The sequence below is a fragment of the Naumovozyma castellii genome, chromosome 2, assembly GCF_000237345.1.
Source record: "Naumovozyma castellii chromosome 2, complete genome".
Lineage (NCBI taxonomy): Eukaryota > Fungi > Ascomycota > Saccharomycetes > Saccharomycetales > Saccharomycetaceae > Naumovozyma > Naumovozyma castellii.
In genome coordinates this window covers 1,326,866-1,349,821 of record NC_016492.1, presented here as the reverse complement: position 1 = coordinate 1,349,821, position 22,956 = coordinate 1,326,866, and the positions used below count along the sequence as shown (strand labels likewise).

The 22,956-nt window shown below is 36.0% G+C and overlaps 12 protein-coding genes and 1 non-coding gene across 13 annotated transcripts; 4 read left to right on the top strand and 9 right to left on the bottom strand.

Moving 5' to 3' along the window:
- Nucleotides 1-392: 392 nt before the first annotated feature.
- Nucleotides 393-1,094, bottom strand: HTC1 (Htc1p; the record flags this gene model as incomplete). The annotated part of the gene is made up of 1 exon (XM_003675115.1): nt 393-1,094. One exon carries the CDS (start codon nt 1,092-1,094, stop codon nt 393-395), a length of 702 nt encoding a protein of 233 aa, XP_003675163.1.
- Nucleotides 1,095-2,087: 993 nt separating this feature from the next.
- NCAS0Btrna9F lies at nt 2,088-2,187 on the top strand. Its single transcript has 2 exons — nt 2,088-2,125; nt 2,151-2,187. It is a non-coding gene; the product is annotated as a tRNA-Phe (tRNA).
- An 80-nt stretch (nt 2,188-2,267) lies between these two features.
- Nucleotides 2,268-4,442, bottom strand: NDT80 (transcription factor NDT80; the record flags this gene model as incomplete). Its single annotated transcript, XM_003675114.1, has 1 exon — nt 2,268-4,442. One exon carries the CDS (start codon nt 4,440-4,442, stop codon nt 2,268-2,270), a length of 2,175 nt encoding a protein of 724 aa, XP_003675162.1.
- Nucleotides 4,443-4,785: 343 nt separating this feature from the next.
- On the bottom strand, nt 4,786-6,046 carry EPT1 (bifunctional diacylglycerol cholinephosphotransferase/ethanolaminephosphotransferase; the record flags this gene model as incomplete). The annotated part of the gene is made up of 2 exons (XM_003675113.1): nt 4,786-5,917; nt 5,997-6,046. The coding sequence occupies 2 exons, from the start codon at nt 6,044-6,046 to the stop codon at nt 4,786-4,788; spliced, it is 1,182 nt and encodes a 393-aa protein (XP_003675161.1).
- A 413-nt stretch (nt 6,047-6,459) lies between these two features.
- CIA2 (iron-sulfur cluster assembly protein CIA2) lies at nt 6,460-7,134 on the bottom strand (the record flags this gene model as incomplete). The annotated part of the gene is made up of 1 exon (XM_003675112.1): nt 6,460-7,134. One exon carries the CDS (start codon nt 7,132-7,134, stop codon nt 6,460-6,462), a length of 675 nt encoding a protein of 224 aa, XP_003675160.1.
- A 260-nt stretch (nt 7,135-7,394) lies between these two features.
- On the bottom strand, nt 7,395-10,241 carry MSH1 (mismatch repair ATPase MSH1; the record flags this gene model as incomplete). The annotated part of the gene is made up of 1 exon (XM_003675111.1): nt 7,395-10,241. The coding sequence occupies one exon, from the start codon at nt 10,239-10,241 to the stop codon at nt 7,395-7,397; it is 2,847 nt and encodes a 948-aa protein (XP_003675159.1).
- A 370-nt stretch (nt 10,242-10,611) lies between these two features.
- On the bottom strand, nt 10,612-13,860 carry SET1 (histone methyltransferase SET1; the record flags this gene model as incomplete). Its single annotated transcript, XM_003675110.1, has 1 exon — nt 10,612-13,860. The coding sequence occupies one exon, from the start codon at nt 13,858-13,860 to the stop codon at nt 10,612-10,614; it is 3,249 nt and encodes a 1,082-aa protein (XP_003675158.1).
- A 437-nt stretch (nt 13,861-14,297) lies between these two features.
- ORC6 (origin recognition complex subunit 6) lies at nt 14,298-15,515 on the top strand (the record flags this gene model as incomplete). Its single annotated transcript, XM_003675109.1, has 1 exon — nt 14,298-15,515. The coding sequence occupies one exon, from the start codon at nt 14,298-14,300 to the stop codon at nt 15,513-15,515; it is 1,218 nt and encodes a 405-aa protein (XP_003675157.1).
- A 78-nt stretch (nt 15,516-15,593) lies between these two features.
- On the bottom strand, nt 15,594-17,471 carry TOM71 (protein channel TOM71; the record flags this gene model as incomplete). Its single annotated transcript, XM_003675108.1, has 1 exon — nt 15,594-17,471. The coding sequence occupies one exon, from the start codon at nt 17,469-17,471 to the stop codon at nt 15,594-15,596; it is 1,878 nt and encodes a 625-aa protein (XP_003675156.1).
- An 86-nt stretch (nt 17,472-17,557) lies between these two features.
- Nucleotides 17,558-17,884, bottom strand: COX23 (Cox23p; the record flags this gene model as incomplete). The annotated part of the gene is made up of 1 exon (XM_003675107.1): nt 17,558-17,884. One exon carries the CDS (start codon nt 17,882-17,884, stop codon nt 17,558-17,560), a length of 327 nt encoding a protein of 108 aa, XP_003675155.1.
- Nucleotides 17,885-18,035: 151 nt separating this feature from the next.
- DMA1 (ubiquitin-conjugating protein DMA1) lies at nt 18,036-19,601 on the top strand (the record flags this gene model as incomplete). The annotated part of the gene is made up of 1 exon (XM_003675106.1): nt 18,036-19,601. One exon carries the CDS (start codon nt 18,036-18,038, stop codon nt 19,599-19,601), a length of 1,566 nt encoding a protein of 521 aa, XP_003675154.1.
- A 98-nt stretch (nt 19,602-19,699) lies between these two features.
- Nucleotides 19,700-21,619, bottom strand: BZZ1 (Bzz1p; the record flags this gene model as incomplete). The annotated part of the gene is made up of 1 exon (XM_003675105.1): nt 19,700-21,619. The coding sequence occupies one exon, from the start codon at nt 21,617-21,619 to the stop codon at nt 19,700-19,702; it is 1,920 nt and encodes a 639-aa protein (XP_003675153.1).
- Nucleotides 21,620-21,864: 245 nt separating this feature from the next.
- TRS33 (Trs33p) lies at nt 21,865-22,704 on the top strand (the record flags this gene model as incomplete). Its single annotated transcript, XM_003675104.1, has 1 exon — nt 21,865-22,704. The coding sequence occupies one exon, from the start codon at nt 21,865-21,867 to the stop codon at nt 22,702-22,704; it is 840 nt and encodes a 279-aa protein (XP_003675152.1).
- Nucleotides 22,705-22,956: the final 252 nt, after the last annotated feature.

Here is a 22,956-nt window from a genome sequence, read left to right as displayed (position 1 = left end):
ATTTATTTTAATAGACCCTATAGGATGTACTGTATAGAAGATTGTTTTGCTCAAATGAGATTTACGATCTTTGTCAACTTGAGTGAGTTGTTCCTTTTGTTTTGGCTGAAAATTTGGAATTTTTCAAGATAAAAAAGCTTACCCAGTAGGCGGCTAAATAGCATTATATAAAATGCGGTACTGACAATACACGTTGAAATGATTGAACTGCCATTGTAATCACTCAGAAAAAGCATTTTTAAACAAGTCTTCCTTACTTTGACTACGAGCTTTAGCATATATTGACTCCAAAAAAAAATCATTAATGAATTGAAGCAGCTTTAGCAATCTTCCAACTTAAAGTCATATTTGTGCTTTATGTTTTTATATATAGTCTCAATATAAAGAGCTTACTACTTAGGTTCAAAATTTTCCATCAGTTCCTTGATAAAAGCATCCATGTGAGACAGTTCATCTTTATCAGTAATTCTTAATAAAAGATGAATATGGGAAATACCTCTAATACTTTGAAGGTTAGTATAATTAATAAACCATCCATAATTTTCCCTCTTAATACCATAACGATCGGTTAATACTGATTTCAAGAACGCTTCAATCTTCAAGCGCATCTCTTCATTGAATTCGGGAAAGACGTTGTCTGTAGCATTAATTCTCACTTCTTTCTCTCCCGTTTTATCATCTTCATAAATTGGAATTCTGATTTTAGACCATACCAATAGATGTACCACATTTGATTCAAAGAAATATGGGAAATCATTTATAGCCACTTTGTAAAGATTTTTGTGTAAGAAACACGCATGTATTTTATCTTCTTTGGTGGGGTATTTTACCTCATTCAGTTCAATTAGTTCCTGCTGGTTCCATTGCAGTTTATCGATAATAAATTCTGTAATGTCTTTACCGACAAGAGCTGCCTTATGCTTGCGGTATCCCACATTTTGTTGGACAGAACGTCTCAGTTTGTACAACTCCCCTGTCTTAATATAATCTGAAACCTCGGCCCATGTTATTTCTTTTGAGCTAACGTTATTAACTACACTATCAGTCGTCATCTTTCTCGTTGCCTGCTTCTCAACACAATAGAGGATACCCATATCAGAGTAGAGACCAAAACAATGTGAGCGTTACCTGATTTATATCCTCGAACGCGATCACGGGTGCTCGGAACGAAGTACTCCGAACCTTCTATTTTTGAACCAGATTACATAACACTAGGAACTACTCATACAAGCTAGATGTCAGTTAATCCAAAATAACTTTGTTTTGACTCCTCATAAGATCTTTTTCAGTTGGTGTAATGCTATTCTGTCTAGATTTGAATTAGGTTTAACCAAAATTTACTTTTCTATATTTTCAACTTTAAGTTCATTGTTGCTATTTTTTCTGCCTTATATCGACATTATTTATATAGTACCTTATATTTGAAATAATAAAGGTACAAGAAAAGGTAGAGTTAAAAGGTGAGCATATCATAATTTTTTATACACATTTTTATAGGACAACAATTTTGGGAAAATGCTGGAGTTAATACGTATATAAAATAAAAAATCCTGGAACAGTACCTGTCTAAATTATACTCTTTTAGTTAAAGCTCTTACTCAACTTTATTTAATGCCTTCTTTGGTCTCACTCCCACAAAACATTAAATTCCAAACGCACTCATTATAGTATTAGAAGACCATTTTGTTTAACTTTTTACTATTTTACTTTCTTCTAAATTTTATATAACACTGTATAAATCTCAACGGAATACATTCAGAGTGTTCAAAGCTCAATGAAGCCAACTTTATATTTTATCCATAAGGCTATTCTTTGTTAAATATATTCCAATTAGGATTCGTCGTTATCTGACTATGTTTCCTAATAGGGTAGGGTTCATCTCATATTGCACTTTTAGATACGGTGATTATTATATTTAGCTACAAATTCACACCCTAGTAATTCCCAGGCAATAAACGGTGAACTCCCACATTACATCTTGTGTGTCGATTCTTGTATATTCTTTACCTTAAGGTTTTCTTTTGCTAATCTTATATCTTTTTTACCATAGTTCAAGATCACATGGTAATTCTAAAAATATAAAAGTTGCGGATTTAGCTCAGTTGGGAGAGCGCCAGACTGAAGAAAAACTTCGGTCAAACATCAATTGTAATCTGGAGGTCCTGTGTTCGATCCACAGAATTCGCATTTTTTTGTTTGGTAACAATTTCTTTTGTCTGACGCGTAACGCTACTTAGAAGGAACTGATTAAGAATACATTTTATATATTAATGAATATAGAAGCTATCATCTTCCAGGAAACATCCAGCACTTATTATTTCAGAAGGTAAATGGTCTGCCTTGTAATTTTGCTTTCCTGATTTGATAAATTGTTGAAGTTTTTGTCGAGATTCTAAAGAGGTAAACATTTCATAATTCGAAATATTGGCTAAATAATTACTTTCTCTAGAACTTAGTTTATTACCCTCTGCCTTTGATGATACCCTGGAAAACAGCAAATGTGCCGTACCTGGTTTAGAGTTATTTACCACCACAGGATATGACAGATTAGAGACAGTAGAATCGTCAAAAGAAGTGTTTTCGGAAGCTCTCGAATAATATGCCGTAGCTATACTTCGAGGGCGTTGCATTTTATTATTCCCCAACAGAGAATCAGGCGGTCTAATAGATGTCATACTTGGAATAGTGGTTGTTGCATTTCTAGTATCCTTCACCTTGACGGGGTCTACAATGAAAACTCTAGTTTTACTAATAGAATATATTGGTTTCAATTCAATATCCTTTAAATTTACTGCTACCTGCTCTAGATTTAATGGATCATATTCAAACATTGATGGAATTTTATGCATTTGCTCATTTTGCAGAGTTGGTACTTGTCTAGTATAAGTATTCGAGTATAAATCATTTTCAATATGCTCAATTGTTTGAACTCTGTGCGGACTCCTTTTAGAATCCGGCAATAAGGGCTTCTCCGTTGAAGGGCATTCTATGATGGAGATATAAGGACCATTAACGACTTGAGCATCTCGTTTTATTGGTCTTCTTAGATCAATATCTGCTATATATGGTGTAGAAACTGACAACATTCTGGGTTCTTTAATATCCGTTTCCGACCTAGAATCTACTTGTTTTGCTTCATTCAGTTTACTTTTAATTTTCTTTCTCGATTTTGAAGAATGTTCAACCTTATTCCACTTCTTTGAAGTAGCTGAAGTATCTGAAGTATTTGATGTATTTGAAGCATTTGAAGATTTTCTTTTCGAAGATGAGTTAAGATGAAAATTTGGTAAGTTCTCCTTACCTTGCAATTGGATAGACTGAGGTAATTGTATCAGTTTTTGGTTATGTGGTTTACCGTTTAATTGTGATTGTGTCAAGGTTAATTGTTTTGAAGATGTATAGTTTGAGGGAGACCTTCCTCTTATAATAAGTGGGGGAGTTATTAATTCTTGTAAATGTATGAAATAGCACTCCGTATCATCAGCTGTCGTGATTTTATCATAAGAGCATGGGAATTGGGATACCTCATAGGCAGTTGCCGTTATAACAACCCCGAATAACACATGCAGCTTGAAATATTTGTTCTGTTGATCTGGCTTCTTGACATTGATTGAAGAAGAAAACTGTACCCTCTCATACCGAGCTACCTTTTGAATACAATCATCAGGATAGGAAAATAATAAACTTCCAGGCTGGAATTGTGATAATTTTTGATCTCGATGAAAATAAAAAGTTGAATCATATTTCTTCATTTTTTGTACATTTCTCACATTTGACACCTCTCTAATAATCTGATGTTGAGGTAGCACCGATGGAATTAAAGGACACATAGTGGGAGAAAACTGTGGTCCCTTGTCTCTTTTTGCGGTATGCTGAACTAGATTTATCTCAGATAACTCATCAGCTGTTCTTGCTTTTATATTAATGGCAAAATAGTTTACATTATGATAGTGGCCATCCATTTCCAGTTTATATGAACCATCCAAAAAGTCTTCTAGTTTGTAATCTTGTATTTCAAAACTTGAGACTAACGAAAAATAATTCCTCTTGTATCCAACCCATTCTTCATCAATATGATCAAATCCTCTATCTATCCTGGGGACTACCTTAAACTGGACTAATTTCTCGGTTCTTTTATCAAAAATATTGCCATACTTTTTGTGAGGTTCAAATGGTGGTCCAACCTTAAATTGTAAAGTTGATCTTGGTGCGATCTTCAATTTTCTTTTATCAAAGTAGTTGGATGTACTACCGTCATCATTAATGCGAGTCATAATCATCCCGTCATCAGTTAACAAAGCATTTCCCTCTGAATTAATTACCTGAAAATCGGTATCTTGCTTAGGGATCTGAGTATATTCCCCATCTCCCGATGACTTCTCTCTTGTCGGCTCTAATTTTAATTTCTTCCTTAGGCGTTGTCTATTCATCGTCGCCACCATGTCAATGTTCAAAATATCGGGACTCAAAGGAACACCGCTGAAATCTTGTTAATTGTTCGTTAAAAAGGTGAATAGCTGGTTTCTAGTATTCGAACTATATCCTAACTGACTTTTTCGGACCTCAGAATCTAGTTTCTCTCCTATCAAGGAATTGTGAACTTGTCATTTTGTGGCAATTCAAGATGTGTGTCGCATTTTCTTGTCGCCTATGAAAAAATTAAGCGCCGAGATAGTTTGAGAGTTTGAAGAACTTTAGGCTATATTTTTATTCTATAAACGATAACAAATTTGTTAAAAATGGTACAAAATGGCTGGTTTGATCACACATCACGAGCCAGATCAATCAGGTATATTTGGGATACTTAATAGACAAAGCATATACGTCAAGGTAAGTGGTGAATTCATAAATAATCTCACTGAAGAACATTATATGAGCACCCAAGGCCAACCCAAAACCAAACCAAGTCAATGCAAAAACGATAAGCGACGGATCGTACGACAATATCTTAACTGGAATCCAATATAAAACCATTTGAAGGACTGGAATAAACATTGGAAGATGTGTGAATGGGAATGGCTGTCTAGTCAAATGGGATACGATAATACGGCCAACCATAAAGGCAACAGTAGAGCCAATGGAAAGAAATAAGGGTAAGGAGATAAAGGCTGGTTCAATGACTATCAGGATAAATACTAGAGCATAATAACAAAAGAATGGCCATAGACCTTTCATTGCAGTGGTGTCAAGGTCATCATCTACTGTACTTCCCGGTAGATGTTGGTTCTTTTCATTCTCGTAATAATCTTTCACGTTTTTCCTGGCTGCAAAGACATTGAAAACAATCCCAATACATAGGGAAATCAAAAAAATGTCTAAGATATTGAGTCCAATAACATTCTCATTCAAAGAAAAATTAATCAATGTAGCCTTCCACATGGAGGAACCAAAAATGGACGTGAGAACGAAAGAACTGGATATAAAGAGAATTCCTTCCACGGGACCTGAGATTTCACTCAAAAATAATTTATGAGTATGGTATTCCTCCCATGTACTGAAATAGAAATTACACAACAACGCCATTTGGCAAACAATCATTTTTAATGTATATCCGATCCCAGATGCAGAACAGAAAATGAAGAAGGAAAGCGATGTATTAATTGCATCGATACTATGATCGAATAGTTCACCTAATGGGCCAGATTGCCCGGTTCTACGTGCATGAACACCATCACAGCCATCAAACGTTTGGTAAAGAAACAATCCCACCGCATATGAAAAATATGCCAAACGAGGTGATGCCTCATTTAAATTAGGATCTAGTACTAACACTGTCAACGCATTTATTATAATAAAGCCCAAACCTAATAATGTTATGACGTTTGGTGCCATCCATGCCGGAAAAATATCACAAAATCGTAACCAGAAAGGTTTTAAAATGTATTTGGAAATTAAAGAACGATCCTCACTCTGATAGCTAATAGCATGGTCAATTTCATATTAATGTTAGTTGTTGATCCGGTAGAAATGTAAATAAAATAGAGCATCAAACATACCTATAAGCTTTTAAATGTTTCAGACTAGCTGCCGGAACATAACGACCCATATTTTGAATGTATAAGCTTTTCCTGTCTTATAGAATGAAAATGGCTATGTAGACCCTTTAATTGTTTAGCCAGATATGTGTATATTGTCTACTGAATAATGAAAAAGAAACTTTACAGCAGCTATTCTCGAGAAAAAAACGCCGATGGCATGTTTTTTTCCAGCAACGCCAAATGAAAATTTAATGTTAGCGCTAAATTGTACTAGTTTACATAATCCTGGACTTCTATTGTCTTCAACCCATTATACCTTGGCATCTTAAATCTAATGAACTATTGAAGAGACATCGGTAAACTTGGATATTTATTGCCCAGTTTCTCGTAGTTATATGTTATTAGTGCAGTTGTACTAATATGTACGTTATATGAATTGAAAATCAGAGTTAGATTTCGATATCACGGTAGCTATACATAACTACAAACAGGTTAATAACATTTTTGATACCACACCCAATAATTGTTCATTTTCACATGCAGCAGCAACACGTTCTTTATCATTTAATTGCTTATTGACTTGATTTTCACTATTGTGTGTACCTTCCTTTAGGAGAATCGTGATTCTGTATCTTGGAGGGAGTGATCTCTCTAAACGTACTCGTATTCCCAATCCAATCAGAGTTGCTAACGAACAATGAGTAATGGTTGGTGTGATTCTAATAACAACTTCTGCCATTTTTTTTGGGTCACCGCAATCATGAACTTCAATATCTGATAAGTTGACAATCGAAAGCTGACCTAAGCTTAAAGGATGTTCAGGATCTGAAATATGTGCCGTCAGATCATAAATTTCTTGGGCATCAACTACATCGGTTGGACCCTCAGCATTTAATTCTTCATCATCGGATTCTTCTATGGATTCTTCATCAGAGGTTAGCTCAGGAGGATTTATTAGCAACAGCTTGTCTAATAACTCAAGGTTTTGTAATACCTTTGACTTGGAGTCATCTATGGACAATAATAACTTCTTTCTTTGCAAAGTCATCTCGTTTCCAACACTACCAAGTAAGATGTCTCTTGATACATCTTCTTTTCTTGATGGTAAATCATCGATCTCTATGACATCAGGGTTCTCGTTGATAAATTCGGACATTTTGTGTAGAATGCAATCTTCAACTTTTGATCAGTTAGTGAGAGAGAACTAATCTACTCAGAAATGATCTTAACGTTTAATCATAATCATTACTATTTCAATTTTGCCTATTAATAAGCCGGATTTTTCAACATGACTACCAACAACATGACACCGCAGCTAATGAGGCGGTATAGCAAAACTCAAATATAAACACTATTCACATTTTTGTATATATCTCTTCGAATATGTAGATTATTTATAGTAAATTCGGTAATAATTCATGACAGCAAGGAGACAGCTTCCAGTAGAGCTTCCTCAGGGAAACCTGCAGTCCTTGCTACCTTAATTGCGTCTGAACTCTTACAAATGCCGGGTTTCAATTTGTGATCGTAGACAAAATTTTCATTGCCTAACTCTATTATTCCACTTTGATAAAATTCAATGTTGTCTTTTGCTTCTTGTTCATCTTTCTCATTAACAATTACTTGTAGTTCTTGCCCAAAATGAGTGGCAAATAAAGATCTGCAGCGATTACGTTTAATCAGGTATTTCAAAGTAGCAAATGCAATACTAATACCTTCTTTCCCACTAGTACCTCTCCCAATTTCATCTAAGATAGCTAGTGAGCGGTCTGTAGCTCCTCGAAGGATACATGAAGTCTCCACCATTTCCACCATAAATGTGCTCATCTCATTGTATAAATCATCTGCTGAACCAACTCTGCTAAATATTTTATCCACAAGCCCAATTCTAGCGCTGTCACATGGCACAAAAGAACCTATCTGGGCAAGAATAACAATAATTGCATTTTGTCTTAAGAAGGTGGATTTACCACCCATGTTAGGGCCCGTTATCACCCATAATTTCCCACTCTCCAAATTACAATCATTCCCAACAAATTTTTCCAAGGAATTAATTGCTAAGCTTTCTTCAACCATTAAGTGTCTCCCTTTAACAATCTCCAATTTCGTACTTCTATTCATTTTTGGGCATACAAGGTTTTTTTCTTTTGCCAACATAGCGAATGAGATAAGAGTGTCCAAATAACCTAATTTGTGAGAAATATCTCGGATCGCATTGCTTTCATCGATAAAGCCTTGTTTAAAGGAATCAATTATTAGTGCTTCTTCTCTCTTAATTTTCAATTCTGCCAACTCTAATTTATATGCCAGATCAGTCCAGGATTTGTGAGACAGCCACTTCGTTTGGTTGGATTGTTGAAGAATATGGAAAGGAGAATTCTCAAACATTCCCTTCGAGTTAATATACTCGGTAATCTTTTTTAAATTAGCAGAAGACCCAATAACATGGAGGGCATATTCGTTACTTTGCTTCTTCTTCAAGGAGACATTACGAGCATCATATAATTCTACAAATATTTCAGAGTATTTCTTTTCAAGTTCATTTTTTTCCTTATCCAAGGCCTTGTATTCATAATGTAGCTTTTGAAGCTTGGGGCTAAACATCGGATCAATAATGTAAACACCAAGCGTCTCAGGACTGCCCTGGTTTTTGCTTTGCGTCTCTACTCCGACGTCCTCATTATTGATCTCTGTTTGGCCTTTTAGTAGCTCATCCTCATTCAAATAAAGTAATATTTTGTCTATGGCAGATTCTTCAAAGGCTAACGTTTTTAAATGATCTTGAAGTAAAGTCTTAACTGCCGAATTTACTTTTTTCAAAGAGAGCTGCTCAGTTAAGTACTCTCTTATTGTATTAGCGTGTTGCAAAGTCTTTGCAAGTTGGATCAATTCAATAATTTCACCTCTCCTAAAACTGAATTTCTGTAAAACTCTGGTTATATCGCAAGTATCCTTCAATATTTGAATGATGTGTTCCATAATATCAGGATTTTCCATAAAATATGACACCAGTTTCTGCCTGTTCCTAATCTCTTTCAGATCAAGTGACGGTCCACTTAACCATTGAGTCAGCAGCCTTGTTCCCGAAGGTGTAATTGTCCTTCTTATTGACGATAGTAATGTCCCTTTTTTGCTATTGTTTCTAACGGTACTATGTAATTCTAAGGCCGAGCTTGTCCTCGAGTCTATTTGCATAATTGAAGTAGTAATTTCTCTTTGGGGTATTTGAAGATTCGTAGATATATTCGGCAGATGGTCACTTATATAAATTAAAATGTTTCTCAATGCTGCTAACTCCTTTTGAGTGAATGTTTGAAATTGTAACTTTAACTGCCGTATTACTGAATCCGTATTTCCAGATGTGAATAAGTCATAGAATGACTCAATTGTACGATGTTGTGAAGGCATTCGTTGATAATTCAAAAAATATTTCTTCAATGCAACAAGTTCCGGATACCATTCACCAGACACAATGTTGTTCTTATACAAATCCTCATTAAGAATGATTTCTTTTGGTCGTATTCTTGTTATAGAAGAGATTAGATCCTTGAGAAACATTTGTTGTACAAATACCTCACCCGTAGACACATCACACCATGATAATCCAAGTTTCAAATCACCAAGTGCAATTCGTTTCATACAGTTCTCTGGAAACTCAATACTTAGTAGATATGAATTCTCTTGAAAATTCTCAAATGCTTCATCTATGAAGGTTCCTGGAGTTACAATTCGTGTTACTCTCCTTATGAATTTATACTGTTCATTCTCAGCAACATCGTTCTTTTTAAATTGTTCAGCAATAACTACATTATATCCGAAGTCGTTTACTAAAATCTTTAAATGTCTACCGAGTTGTGGAACAGGAAAACCGGCAAATGGAACTTTTCCATGGGCATATGTTCTATTGGTTAATGATATATTTAGAATAGGAGCGTACTTAACAGCTTGCTCAAAGTAAAGTTCGTAGAATGAGCCAATTTGTGTTAAGACAACATTTCCTTCATGCTCATCAATGAGGTTTCTGACATATCGTAAAGAGGGAGAGAGAATTTCAGTTGCTTTCTTTTCAATTATTGAAGTTTCTTCGTTTTTATCTCCAATTGATGAGCCTGAATAGTTTGATAAATGCAAATTATCTGAAAGGTTGTCTCTCTTGTGCAATTCTACAGTCAACTTAGTCACATTAGATTTTGCTAATAGATTAGGACGACATTGAATAAACCTTTTAGTTACCAGGATTGTTAATGGATAAAGTCGTATCATTTCATTGGCCAAATGTATTTTCTCTAAAGAAACAATAACTCATAGAACATCTCCTACTGGCGTTGGATTCGAGAAACTTCAAAGGTCTAACTATTCCAGCTATATGAAACCTCATTATATAAAAAATTTCATATCAACAAAATACATCTAAGCGCGTAAGTTGAAACATCGACAAAACATGCTATTGATCACTAATGTTACGTAGAGAAAATTCTTCAGAAAAAGACAGAATGTTATTCATTTGTTGGTAACCTACATAAGTTAATTTTTATATCGTAATACAAATATGTATAAAATATAATAAGGGTCTAAATATATTTCCATTATAGATTACTTTCATCTATTTATGCGAAAATACAAAACGCAGATCTCAGTTAAGGAAACCCTTACAATTCACGGAACCACAGTAGCAAGGTAACCTTTCTTCAGCATCAAGTTCCCTTTCAAATTTGTAATCGTAGGTCAGTTCCTCATTTGCCGCAATATCTCTCAGTGCATATATAACGATTCTTCTTTTCCCACCAACTTTGATAATTTTGGCCGTACAACTTGGATCACAACAATGGTTAATAAACCTTGCTATGCCTCCCTTCTTAGTAGCGTCGATAACATTGTTTTCATCCACTCTAAATAAATAACTTGACCCTATACCACTTTTCAAGTACCTTCTTTCTCTCATTTCAGCAACAGGTTGCCTAATGCTTTCACCAACATATTCAATAATCATTTCCCTTGCTGCAATAGGCTCCAATGCATACAAACCCCAATTATGGATGGCAGATCTAGCAAATGTGACAGGCTTTTTTCTTTTATTAAGTTGATTCAAAGATAATAATTCAGATTCCGTTCCAATGGCTGCCCTTTGAGCCTCTATATTCTGTTGAAATCTTCTATTCGATGCTCTGTTGTCTCTCGATGAAGAGATTTCTTGAGCGACCACAGATTCAGAAGGTTCTGGCTTTACCGTATCTTCTCTTTTTGACAACTTCTCAGGGGAGTTTTCCTTATCTACAGATTCTGTATTATGCTGATTAACCGTGTTTAATGGCTGATGAAGCTTCCGACGATGTGGTAGATAACAATTCTTTAAGCGATCAGGAACTTTTCTGATATTCTCTGCTTTGAATGGCCCGTTTTTGATCTTCAATGCTGGTGCGAAAGGAACTTCATTCAGTTTTAATTGATTTTCCTTTATTAAAGTGTCATTTTTCTTCCATTCACGTAATTTCCAAATGGCGTATTCAAGACATTCATCAGCAGCATTAACCGTGTTAGGCTCCTTGTAAGCCACAAGCTCTTTCAATAAGAAAAGATCTTCATCATCTCTAACCATATTCTGTAGATCTACGATCGATAAGGGGGTAGACAATTTAAGAATAGATAAATCTTCTTTATAAACCGTTTCTGGAAATTCTGTAGCCGATGGCTTATAAAGATCTGCCGTAACATCGACCTTTGGAGGCTTGCTTGAGGAAAATAGTAAAGAATCATCTTGTGGTGTTTCTGGGGTTGTTACTGGAGATTCATTTGTCAAAACCTTCTGCTTATCATCAATAAACCCATCTTCTGCTTCGCTCGATGATGTGGAAGATAGTAGATCATGGTCATTATCAAATTCATCAAATGGAGTGGCAGATTCCAAAGTTGGAGTATTTTCTTTCGATCCAATATCTTCATTTAAGAGGTGGGCCATAGGTCTGGCTAGTTTTTTCTTCTTTAATGAAATAGATTCTGATATATCAGAGAGTTCTGATGTTCTTCTCTTCTTAATAGCTTTTCTAGTATAACCACCATAAAGATTAAATATATCGAAATCTTGATTTGTAGATTCTCTTAATTTCTTCTGTTCCACGGCAGCTGTTTCGATCGCATTTTGCTTTGCACGTTCTTTAGATTCTTTCTTACTCATTAATTCAGGAAAGTTGGTAGGATTTAATGTATCAAACACCGTTGGCCCAATCAATCTTTTTCTGATATCAGTATCTAAGATGCTCTTCAAATCTTTCAAAATATACTTCACAGTTGCATTAATTAGTTCATCCTTTGTTTTATAGACTTTAACATGTGATGCCGAAGAAGTGGAAGGTGATAAATTAGTCGATTTCCCGAAGCCCCCAAATCTTGTGGGTAATTGATCAACAGGAGGAATTAAAACAAATCTAATTTCAATAGGAATACGTCTAGAGCGTGATACTAGAGTCATTTTACCGGATTCTAATTCAAAACACTTCTTACATTCCAATAAGTCGCCAAAGACAATATATAATCCTGTGATATGATCAAGAAACTTGGAATATCTATATCTTCTCAATTTGTATTTGAAATCTTCTGTTCTGAAGCCATGGAGAGCCATGAAGACTCTAGAGACAAAAAGGCACGGCTTATTATTTACAGCTCTTGCCAAATCATATGGGATACTTCGCTTTGGCCTTTCCATTGTAATTTTTTGGTTCTTTGCAATAGGTGCCCGATCCTTCTTTTCTGTAGAGATAGCCACTGCGCTTAATTGTTTAGCCTTTTTGATATTTTCCTCTACCAGAGTGGTCTTGATGTCTTCAAGTAACTTTTCTTTATTCAAGGCGACATTAAAATTAGAACCCATTATGAAACAGCCTTTCTCTTTAAATTCTTTCACGGCTTGGTATGCCGATTTCACTGGAATGTCTAAGTTACTTAGTTTTCCATTTGGTGCTGTGTATTTAATCAAATATATGTGTAATGGTAAGGCACTATTTGGATCATTAAAAGATTCGAAATGTGAAATTACTCCGAATTTCTTGAAATAATTCTTAATAGATATATCTTGAATCATTGTGTTATTGATAATAGAAGTTGGAGATACAATAATGGCACACGGAGGAGGCGGTCCAACTGAGTATTTGTCATATACTATACGCGCCACATTCGTCAAGTTATTCCTTAATTTTCGATGAGATATTGAAGCTGTTGGAGAAGTAAGTTTACGAGGATCAATTGATTTGATTTCTGGATTCCTTGCCTGTATCATTGGATGTTGCTCTGAATCTAAGATCGTTACAAACCCAGTTATAGGATACTTTCCTTTTTGATTCCATGTAGACATTTCATCTTTATGTATCAACTTCTTAGACACAGGATCAAAATAATGATATTTTGCTGTCAAATTTGTCACCTCTGAATATCGTATTATTGGAGCAGGTCTAGAATGTAAACTTCTTACGGGTTTACCAGCTGATGACACACTCTTGGCGATTTTCAAAGGTACATGAGCTGTTGGTGATGAATTTCCTTGAGAATATCGTGAATCTCGTGTTGGAAAAAATGGTTGAGGCCTAGTATTCGCGTGTTCATCAATAGCTCTGCGAATGCTACGAGCTGCATATGGTACACGTCCAGAATCTGGATGTTTTTGATCTTTGTAGACACGGGAAGGCGGCTGTTGATAACGATGTCCTATACTTTCGCGTTCTCCAGAATATCGTGTTTCTTGAAAGGAACCTTGACCATCATTATTATATCGACTTCTACTTGGTTCTCTTTCTTCCTGGTATGGTGGTCCTTGATGATTTGGAGCACTACCATGAGGGCGATGAGAAGAGGAAGGCGGTCTAGGATATGATCGTCTATGATAGCCTGACATTACCTACAGTTCAAAATAGCTATATGATTAATGCTGAGAGTGTCTATGATGACTAATGGGTAGGTAAACGTCGAAAGCGTTGTTTGCTACCATATTTTGAAGGTTTAGAGTAACGATACGTAGAAAGTTTGTTTATTGGTTTAATGAATTTTCTTCCAGGTACCGCACATTGAAAATGAAGAAACCCAAACATGTGCCATACAATCTTGAAGACATCATTATAGCACCGAGAAACAACCGAATCTGAGATCATTGAGCCCAGTGCAGATAAATAATATATTTGTCAAGTGCTCTTATTGCTTTGTCTTTCTTTTGTTTGTATTTATTTTAAAAAAAATTCGCTTCTATTTGAGATATTCAATTACCGGAGACCTTATTGTCATTTAGACTTCATAGCCTATCTAAAAAGAAATCAGCGTATCATACTCTAATCAACGATGTCAAATCAACAGATACAAAAATGTATTAGAGACATTATCCAGCTTAACGAGAAACATGATCAAGATTGGACACAAGGACCTTTGAAGAAACTCTTATCAGCTACATCAACTCTTTACAATACATCAATAAACAAGGTTATGTTAAAGCAAGATGAAGAGCTTGCGAGATATCATATTTGTGCCTTTATTGCTGCTGAAAGGCTTTATCAAAAAACAAAAGACTCAGCATTTGAGTATTCAATGAATAATATCCCATTGGAACCAAAAAAAGTTAGAAATCTGTTGAACGTATTTAAGAGTAATATCTTTCAGACATCCCCAGTAAAGAATTTTCACTGGTCACCAAGTCCCAAGAAATCTGCCGGAAAGAAATCACCTTTGAAAGAAAATGACAGGTTCAGTTCAAGGGACCCAAATGAGCTAAGGAAAGAATTGTTTGGCACACCAACTAAAATTTCTCCCTCTAAGAGTCTTTCCCCGGTCAAGTTATCCCCAGGGAACCTTAATACCGATAGTCCAATCAAAGCAAGAAGGAAATTGGCGTTTGAAGATTCCCAATCGGATTCTGAACAGGATGAGGACAGCCACATTGGCTCTCCAGAAAGACCTACCGAGAACCCAACAAAAGAATCGACACTTGATACCAGTACTAATACTCCAACAAAATCTCCTATAAAAAGGAGAAGAAGGACAAAGGGCCCATTTTCTGGAGGGAAAGTCAGTCTGCTACACAAGAAATACTACAAAGTTACACCTACGGAACTTATCACTCTATGTAATGAATTTGAACTTCCACAAACTGTAGCTTATGGTATTCTTGATGAATATGTTGCAAAATCCACCTATTTAACGTGCCCCTGGCAATTAGTTTGTGGTCTTGTGATGAATTGCGTGTTTATTGTGTTTAACGATAAGAGGAGGAATGATCCAAGAATTGATCATTTGCTAATAGATAAAATGCGCCGATTAATGAAGAGTGATGGGTTTAGTGATATCAATCTTTGTGTTAAGATTGTCAAGGAATTAATAACGGGGGAGCAATGGTTTCGAGATTTACAAGTCAAATATAATTATTTCAATGGAGTTAACTATGATGAACAAATAGCTGTAAAATTTGGGTCGATGCTACAATCTGATAATAATTTAGTATCGAGGGAGCAATACGCAAACTGGTACAAAAAAATTGAACAAGATCTTTCTTTGAGAGGTGATTGATTTATGGATATTATATATATAATAGATAAGATCCACTAAAAAATTATATTGTAGAATATTTTTCTTTTTTTTACGTCATTAAATCACTCCCTGGGATCTATATGAAGCTAATGCTTCATCCACTTTAGCACTTATAACAGGGTCAGCCCTAATTCTCTTTTGAATCTTGGCAGCCTCAGCAAAAGTCATAGCTTGAATTTTCTCATCCATCGTTCTTGATAAATCTGCTGCCTTTTCAAATAACTCAATGGCAAGATCCACTTCTTCATTTTGTAATTTCAACTGTGCCAATCCAACGATAGCTTGTTCAGATCTCGGATCAATTTCGCAAGCCTTTTCCATTAATTGTGTTGCTTCTTTCAAATTTAGCAGGTTAGGTTGTCTTGCCAAAACTGTAGCTTTACCTACTAAGGGCGCAATGCCGACATGAATATTCTTTTGAGCCTTCTCCAATCTAGTAGCAATATCATATTGCTTTATAGCAAGCGCAAAATCACCCTTGTCAGCCAAAATTTCAGCATAAAAAGTGGGGACTTCAGGATACGTTGGGAATTTTTGTCTTGTTTCATCAAATAATTTTTGACATCTATCAAAATCATTTTCACGATATGCCAGACATGCCAATTGAATGTATGGGAAAATATTAGTTTCATCCAATTCCTTTGCCTTTTCAAATTCTACTTTTGCCTTTGGATAATCTTGAGTAATAAAATATAACTGACCACGGTGGTAGTATACTGAGAGAGAATCAGGGTTTAATTCCAAAGCCTTGTCAAAATATTTAGAATATTCTTGACTTGTACTTTTATCCGCTGAAATTAAAGCTAGGTAAAGATAAGAATTTACCCTTGGGAAAAACCCAATTGCCTTTTCAATATCAGTTTGTGCACCTAACAGATCATTCTTTAAGAATCTGAAGATACCGTTATATTCCAAAGCGATTGCTGTCTTTTCTAATAAATGTTTATCCTTAGGGTTCTTTGCCAATTCTTCCATAAATAATGAACTTGCTTTGACAAAATTTTTATCAGCATCCAAGTATCCCTGATCTGTTCTCTTGAAAAGGTTTGTTAACCCAGTTAGTAATTCGACATCAGCTTGGTCATTTTCATTGTAATTCTGGAAAGTCAATTCTGGATCAAATATTCCAAAGAATGACACCAGGGAAGTAGTTGAAGGTAGCAATTGCTGTTCCTTGTTAGACCCAGTCATCTTATTCATTCTCTCGTTTAGTACTTTAATAGCTTGTTTATTCAAGTTTCTTTCCAATATTGGTTCAATGGAAGCACCACTGTAATCGCCATTTAAAGATAAGACAGATAAATCAAATAGTGCATCGGAATAATTTTCCAAACTTTCATTAGCAGAAGCTCTTCTTAATAAAGCCTTTGAGTAATTTGGATTTAACTCCAATGCCTTAGTACTACTCTCGATAACTTTATCCAATTGTCCCAATGAGACGTAACATGCAGAGATATTTGAATAGAAGATGGGATCCTTGTTTAAATCCAAGGCCAAGTTATAATATTTGATGGCGTTTGTATAATCCTTTGCCTTAAAATATTTGTTACCTTTATCTTTCAATTGCATGGAAATCTTTTTTTGTTCTTCTAGCGGTAGGCTAGTTATTTGGATCATATCGGGATCATTGGAGTCGTTTGTAGGATATGACGTTAAAACATCAGCGGTGGCGGTTGTTTGATCAGGTGTTGCCTTCTTCTTGTGCTTCTTCCTTTGCTTCTTCTTCTGATTCTTCGATAGATGAGCTTCATCATTTACTGGATTCCTCCCAGTGGAGTTCCCATCTTCTTCACCTTCAAGAGAAGTATGTGTCTGTTGCAAATGATGATAGTAATAGAAGGCACCAATGGCAGCAGAACCAGCAGCCACGGTGGCCACGATGGCAGTCCTGTTTCTGGTCAGGAACCCGCCAACAGGATGGTCGTTAGAGGACATTGCGAAATACACTCGAATGGTTATACTCTCTATATACAGGAATAGTTTACAAATACAACGTTAAGTAGTTCTGAAAAATAATTGTCTCATTTTTCCCATTGCTTTCTATTCTCACGACGCGTTTTCATCCACATCTTCTTGCAATCTCTATAAGCATCGAAGTACTCCTGGCACTGCGATTTGTCGAATGGGTTTCTCTCCAAGCATTTGCGACTCATCTCTGAGCATTCCTGACATGGGTCGTAGTACTCGCTGTCCCCCTTCATGATGAACTTGTATTTGTTTAGCCCCTGCACCGGGTCGTCCGGGAAGTACTTGTACGAGCCGGGATTCTTCTCGTCCGGCGTGAAGTTCACATCCTGCTTTCTGTTACTGTTGTTGCCCTTCTCCTCTGGTTGCTCTTGCTCTCCCATTTTATCTGCTGAAGTTTTGATGGTGAGTGGTAAGGGGACAGATCCGTTATGTTCATTAAATAAAGTTCATTCATTGGAAACGCGCTGAAAAACAATCGAGACAGCTTTGTCAACAAATGAGCACTATACAAAAAGAACCAGATAACTTCTCATGGTTGAAGTGAATGGATCGCCCTCTTCCAGGAAGACTACACAGCTGCTGACGCCGGAATCATTTAGTACTTTTGGTTTGAGTGCTAATGAACTATCCGTCTTGAGAACGGAACAAGATGCTAGTGATGCCAAAGCTACCAATGGGTCTCTAGCCGAACGGTATAAAGAACAATTATCCGGTGTCTTGGAGAGACCAAAGAAATTAGAGTTGAAACGGTTATGGTTGGAGAAATCTGGAGAGGAGATGAGGAAAAGTGTTTACAAGAACAATGAAAAAGAAGAGAATCATGTTGTGAAACCTGTTACAAAGAAACGTATACGGAAACCTAATATCCTACCAGTTGAATTATCATTAGATGGAATTCCTCCTCCTAGTAAGAAACTGAAAAAATTTACCCATTATATAGCAAAGAACTGCGAGACTGATCTCCATTTTGAGTTAAACAACCCTATATATGAGCGGTTTGATGAACCTTGCGAAGTGGCTCCTTCAAGAGAGTGTAAAAATGGAATGTTCACTGTTAGAATCACTCCTTATATAGATAGAACATCCACGACCTCTGGATTAATCTTCCCCAAGATTATAAGAAGGGCAGGACCGGGATCTCAACTTTTAATTGGACGTTGTGTGGACCAATACTATAAGGTAACAAAAGGTTTGCCCGAAAAATATCATCCTATCGTTTTCAAATCCAGAGTCGTCTCCAGAGTCCATGCTTGTCTTAAAGTTGACATGAATGGTAGATGGTACCTTTCTGATGCGGCCTCATCAAGTGGTACATTTGTTAATGGTTCTCGTATGGCTAAACCAAACACTGTATCTGACGATATCATGCTAACAGACCGTATTACATGTGTGCAATTGGGTAAGACTATGGATGGTACCACAGAAGAACATTTACGTTGTGTCAAGATGAAAATTGAATTGAATGATAGTTGGAAGCTGCCTAAGACTCAGTTTAGCACGAATGCTTTCAAAAATGTAAAAAAAGTCCTCTTTTCTGGAGATGAACCAAATGCCACTGACAATTGTTCCTTGTGTTTATCCAAGATAACGGAAGGCAAACCCATTTTCATATCGCCTTGTTCTCATCATTGGCATTATAAGTGTGTGAAAGACCTAATTACAGTAGAATATCCTTTCTTTTTTTGTCCAACTTGTAAAAATCAATTTGATTTGGAAAGTACATCGGATAATGAGGAAGGAGAGTCAGAGAGTGAAAGTGAGTCTGAATCTGATGACTGGCCAACGCCGATACCAGTGAAGCGGAAAAACTTATCACTTACACACCTAGAAGCGAAAGATATGGCAGCTCAACCTCCAAATATTCAGCGGTACACACCTGTTGAGAAGCCCTCTAAATCTTCAAAATTACTGAACTCCGAGAACCAACAGCAACGTTCCGTTAAAAAGGTTGTCCAGGACGTAAGGGAAGAGGATACAGACCATAAAATAAATGTTTGCATAGACCCAAAAGAATCCAATGATGCTCTTGTGGTCCCTAATACGCAAATGTTAGACCTTGGTGTATCGCTAGAAGACCCAAATGATAATGGTCATTGAACAGATCCCAATAATCGATTATCTAACTTATTCATTCAATCATTAATTACTTTTTTAAATACAGTTGATTACATATAATATAACCCACCATCGTACATCTAGCTACAATAGCTAGTAGGGAATAGCCCCTTCACCCCATTCAATTCCCCATATGTCCATCCACTTCCATCATCTCCTCTTATAACAGAAATAGTATCTCCAGCATTGATCGACATTTCATCATCTCCTTGGGCCACATATGGATACTTGGCGGTCATTGTCCTCGTGGGTAAAGTACTTCTTCTTGGTGGTGGAGCTGCAGGTGCATTACCTCTGTGGCTGCTCTCTTCAATTTTGATATATGTGGTTGGGACAAGTCCTGATTCACCCGTGGTTTCGTTCTTGATTTTGGTCCAACCAGATCCTGAGTCCGCAGCAAGCAGAGTGATAATATCTTGTGGGGATATTGTGATCTCATCAGAATCCTGTTTCGTGTATGCATAGAGAACCTTATTCTTATTAGTAGTGGCTGAAGTAGCACCAGTGTTTGCTCGCGATCTAGTGGCAATATTATTAGTTGCTGGAGTAGCAGATGACTCTGCAGTATAGATAGATGGTGCATCATCCGTATCATTATCACCATTGGAACTAAATACATCATGGCTGGATGGGACACCACTTGTTCGTTTCAAAGAACCAAACATAGATGACCTTTGACTATGACGGCGTCTAGCCTTTTGAACCTTAGTTTCAGGGTTCAATAGTGTCTCTTTGAATTTACTGAATAAACCAGATTTGCTTTTGGTCTTGGAAATTTCAATGTTATCTGTTGATAAATCCATCTCTGCAGGTACGTTGTTTTTAATGCACTCAATTGTAACCTGCGCCTGCAATTTTGCTGTCTCATGTGATGTAAACGGCGTTACTAAACCAAGATAATTCTTCATCGCATCAAAAAACTCTTGCGCACTCACTGTATCTTCTTTACTCTTAATCTCCTTCTTTTGGGAATTGAATTTACCTAATTGAGTAAGTTCAGTTTTGGTCGAATCATCTAATTTCAAATAAGCTTGTTCATTCTTAGCTAATTTGACTTTTAAATCTTGAAGTTCTACAGGAGAATTGACAATAAATTTTTCATCATCATGCCATACAGGGGAGGGTTTGTATTGGAAATCTGAAGGTTCTTTCCATTGTTTTAGATTATGCTTGATAAACATAGCTGTGCTCAAATGTGGTTTGTTTTGCTTGACAACTTCGTCTACGGTTTCCAATCTTTTAGTACAACGATCATTAAAAGCCTTTTCCACTGAAGTGGCTTTATTCCAAACATCATTCAAAAATAAAGTCTTTGCTTCATTTAAATCCTGTAATTGATCTACCACTTCAGGAACATCCTGGAAATAGTATTTGTCCTTAACTCTATTTGCAAGACTGACCTTTATCAAATAATCATTTTTAGCAACATTCATATCAGTTTCTTTACTATCTAATTTTTTCTTATTCTTATCAGTGGAAGTTTTTGTATACTTACCCCTAGCTACCTCCATCGATTGGCATGCATCATCATAATTCTTCTTAGCCCTCTCCATATCTTGGTAGATTTGATTTCTCTTATTGGTAACTTCTTCATTAAACCCATTGATCTGAGTTAAAGTCATATCCAATTTGGAATATAATCCACTCAGTTGGTTGGCCACTTCATTGTCCAAGTCAATTGATAACTTATTGTGATCCTTTGAGATCATTTCAGTTTGAGCCAATACTTCGTTCCATGCCACTACCCCAGCAGCTTCCAGGGAACCCGGAGTCGTAGTGGGTGAAGTACCGACAGATAGTGGTACAGAAGAAGAGCTCTTCTTAGTAAAATATTCAGACGTTAGTCTTGACAATCTCTCACTGTAGTCCTTTTCTAGTTTAGCTCGCTCTCTATAAAATTGTTCTAATTCCTTTAACCATTTTAAATTTGTTTGAACCCATGTGTGAGTGACTTTATAGGAATCTTTTAATTCGTTACCAATGGACAGTTGAGTACTCATCCTTTTCTTCGAATTGAGAGTTCTATAGTGTTATATTTGTATTCAATATAAATATATATTTGAATTTCTTTAGATACAATAGGAGTAGTGTTGATAAATTCTTGAAGTGTTCCCGAATTTTTCACATTGAAGATTCAGTTGATTTCAAGCAAATAATTGATGATTCTGATCAGACACCAAACTTAAGAAAGTATTCCCTCTTACTAAGAGATTATCGTACTGCCATCTACTAATTTACTTGGAAAATGGATCCTGGCAGGAATTATCAAGCCAACCATCCTCTGACGGAGCAGGAAAAGAAACAACAACAGTTTCGATTGTTCCAAGAGTCGTTACCTAAAGTTAGTCAATTAGCTTTTCAGATGTTACTAAATGAAATAGTCCCTCAAGCAATGGCAGTTGAGAACGAATTGAATGATCTTAATTCGCTTGAACAAACTGGAGATCGAACTTCAGCAGTAGAAGGAGAAAGAAAAGGAGAAGGAGAAGCAGAAAATATCCCAATTAACGATTTAAGTCTTCAGGAAAAGGAAGTAAGTAGCTACAATACAAATCTTAAGATACAGCCCTCACATAAGTTGATCATGGAATTGGCTGAATTGGAGGATGAGGAGAAATACAACAATATTTTAAAACGGTTAAGAAATATAGGATTTGAAATGGGGAAGAAAATGTGTGAAATGCTGGTCTTCAGTAATAACCCAAATTTACATTTTAAAGAAATGGATCTTTTATTGATTATGAAATTTATTTGCCGTGACGTTTGGAAGCAACTTTACGAAAAGCCAATTGATAATCTTAAAACTAATCATAGAGGAACATTTTATCTGATAGACTATAACTACAAACCCATTCAGGCATTCTCTTTGAGTGAAGAGGCTCCTGCCAAGGAACTTAAGATGGTTGAGCCATTTTTAGAAATCCCTTTAGGGCTAATTAAAGGTGTTTTGGCATCATTAGGGTACTCACCCGAGGAAGTAATTTGTATTTCATCATTTGTTGACAAGCCAGCTGACGATCGTCCCAAATATGGGTTTCCCAAAGGTGTAAGTTTTCATGTACAGGTTAACATGAAACCAAAATGATTTGAACCGTATACGTAACATCTCACTCGACTTTATAGATGGCCTGTCAGTATTTTCAAAATTGTTGAATCACTTGAAATATATATTTTGCTTCAAATGGAATATTCGGATATATAGAAGATATTATCTTTTCCTTCGTTGGCAGCTTAGGACAGAATTAAGCCCTGTTCAAACGATTAAAGGAAAAAAAAATCTTCAAGTGATATTATAAAACAAACGTCGTATTCGATAAATAATAGCCTACGTAAACTT